The sequence below is a fragment of the Orycteropus afer genome, unplaced genomic scaffold, assembly GCF_000298275.1.
Source record: "Orycteropus afer afer isolate SDZICR_OR568_19922 unplaced genomic scaffold, OryAfe1.0 scaffold00158, whole genome shotgun sequence".
NCBI lineage: Eukaryota > Metazoa > Chordata > Mammalia > Tubulidentata > Orycteropodidae > Orycteropus > Orycteropus afer.
The window spans coordinates 7550482-7552074 of NW_006921745.1; the positions used below are offsets into that span (position 1 = coordinate 7550482).

At 37.5% G+C, this 1593-nt stretch overlaps 1 protein-coding gene across 1 annotated transcript in view; it reads right to left on the reverse strand.

Annotated features, from left to right (window-relative positions):
• Positions 1-1593, reverse strand: part of KIF16B (kinesin family member 16B) — a 640246-nt gene that overhangs the window by 491663 nt on the left and 146990 nt on the right. The window contains exon 10 of the mRNA XM_007946387.2: positions 529-594. Coding sequence (XP_007944578.2) covers positions 529-594 — 66 coding nt within the window. The remainder of the gene's footprint in view (positions 1-528; positions 595-1593) is intronic.

The window sequence follows — 1593 nt, forward strand, 5'->3', positions numbered from 1 at the left end:
AAAAAAAAAAAAAAAAAACTGAAAAAAATGAGTCTTAAACAAAAGCACTAAAAAGCATGTACTTAAAATAAGTGCCTTCATTATGTAGTGGTACCACAACAGAAAACTACAAGCAGGTGGCTCTATGAACATAAACTTATTTTCTCACAATCTAGGGCACCAGAAGTTTGAATTCAGGGTGCCAACTCTAGGGGAAAGTTGTCCCTCTCTCTCTCTGTCCAGCATGGCGAAAGGTCTTTTCTATTCCTAAATTCCATGGCAATCATGTGGTTTGAATCTATTACCCCCTCTATGCTGGCAGACTGCTTAATCTGGTTTTTTGTATCTCAGAAGAAAACGCCTAAAGGCACATCCAACACTAGTACTGTTGCCCCATCAACATAACAAAAAAAGCCCATTCCCAAACAGGATTACAACCATTGATGGTATGGGGGGGGTAGAATTTACATTACATATTTTTGGGGGACACAAGTCAATCCATAACAAATAGTGAAAGTTATGATTTAAAAGTCAAAAAGTATCACTTACTCTTGCTTCATTCTGCTGAAGTTTTTCCTCCATACTTAAAGCTGTAGGGGAGTCTAAGAGGGCAATCTACAATTTAAAGCATAAAAGAGATCAGCAATTAGTAAATAGCAACAATCTAAAGGGTTTCTTTTCCATGAATATAGTAATTTATCAAGTTTCCAAATAAACTATCAAGGAGAAGTGAAAACGAATGTCCCTGCCCCCCAGACAAGTGTCGATTATGACCAAGTTTTTAATCCATGGGGCATATATCTCCTAAGATTCAAAACCATGGCACCCTGGTAAATCTACATTTACAATACAAATCAGCAAAGCAAAAGAAACAAACACATAATTGATATTTACCAAAATCAGGTATGATCTAAACCCCTACTGGTCCTAAAGGATTCATCTATTTTGAATACATACAAACTACAAAACTCAAAACTCCAAAGATAGAAGGATGAGTCCTGCTCAACCACAGGTCTTTTGAGATTCCCTCATGCAGATACATGCAAATGAAGTGCATTTACTTTCACTGCTGGATGACATTCCTGACTACTCCAGAATCTATTTACTCATTTCATTGCCTTATCAATGCTGAAGTATAAACAACAGTATCAGGTTGAAATAATAGTAGTAGTACAATGAAACTGGAATTTTTAAAAAGAATGAGCCGTCTTTTGTTTGTACTGAGTTTTCCCCAAGATATATTGTTGAGTGAAAAAGGCAATATTAAGAATAAAGAAAAAACATCCTTGCATGTGACCAGAGTAATTGCAGGTGACACCCCAAACTGTAAAGGCCTGGAGATCTACTTCTGAAAACTCAGCCACTGAAAACCCTATGGAGCACAGTTCTACTGACACAGATCGGGTATTAAAACCCACTGCCATCGAATCAATTCCGACTGATAGAGACCCTTTCTTGGACAGAGTAGAACCACCCTATAGTTTCCAAGGCTATAAAAGTTTATGGAAGCAAACTGCCTCATCATTCTCCAGCGGAGTGGCTGATGAGTTCAAACCACCAATCTTTTAATTAGCAGCCAACACTTTAACCACTATACCCAGAGCTCCTTTTACA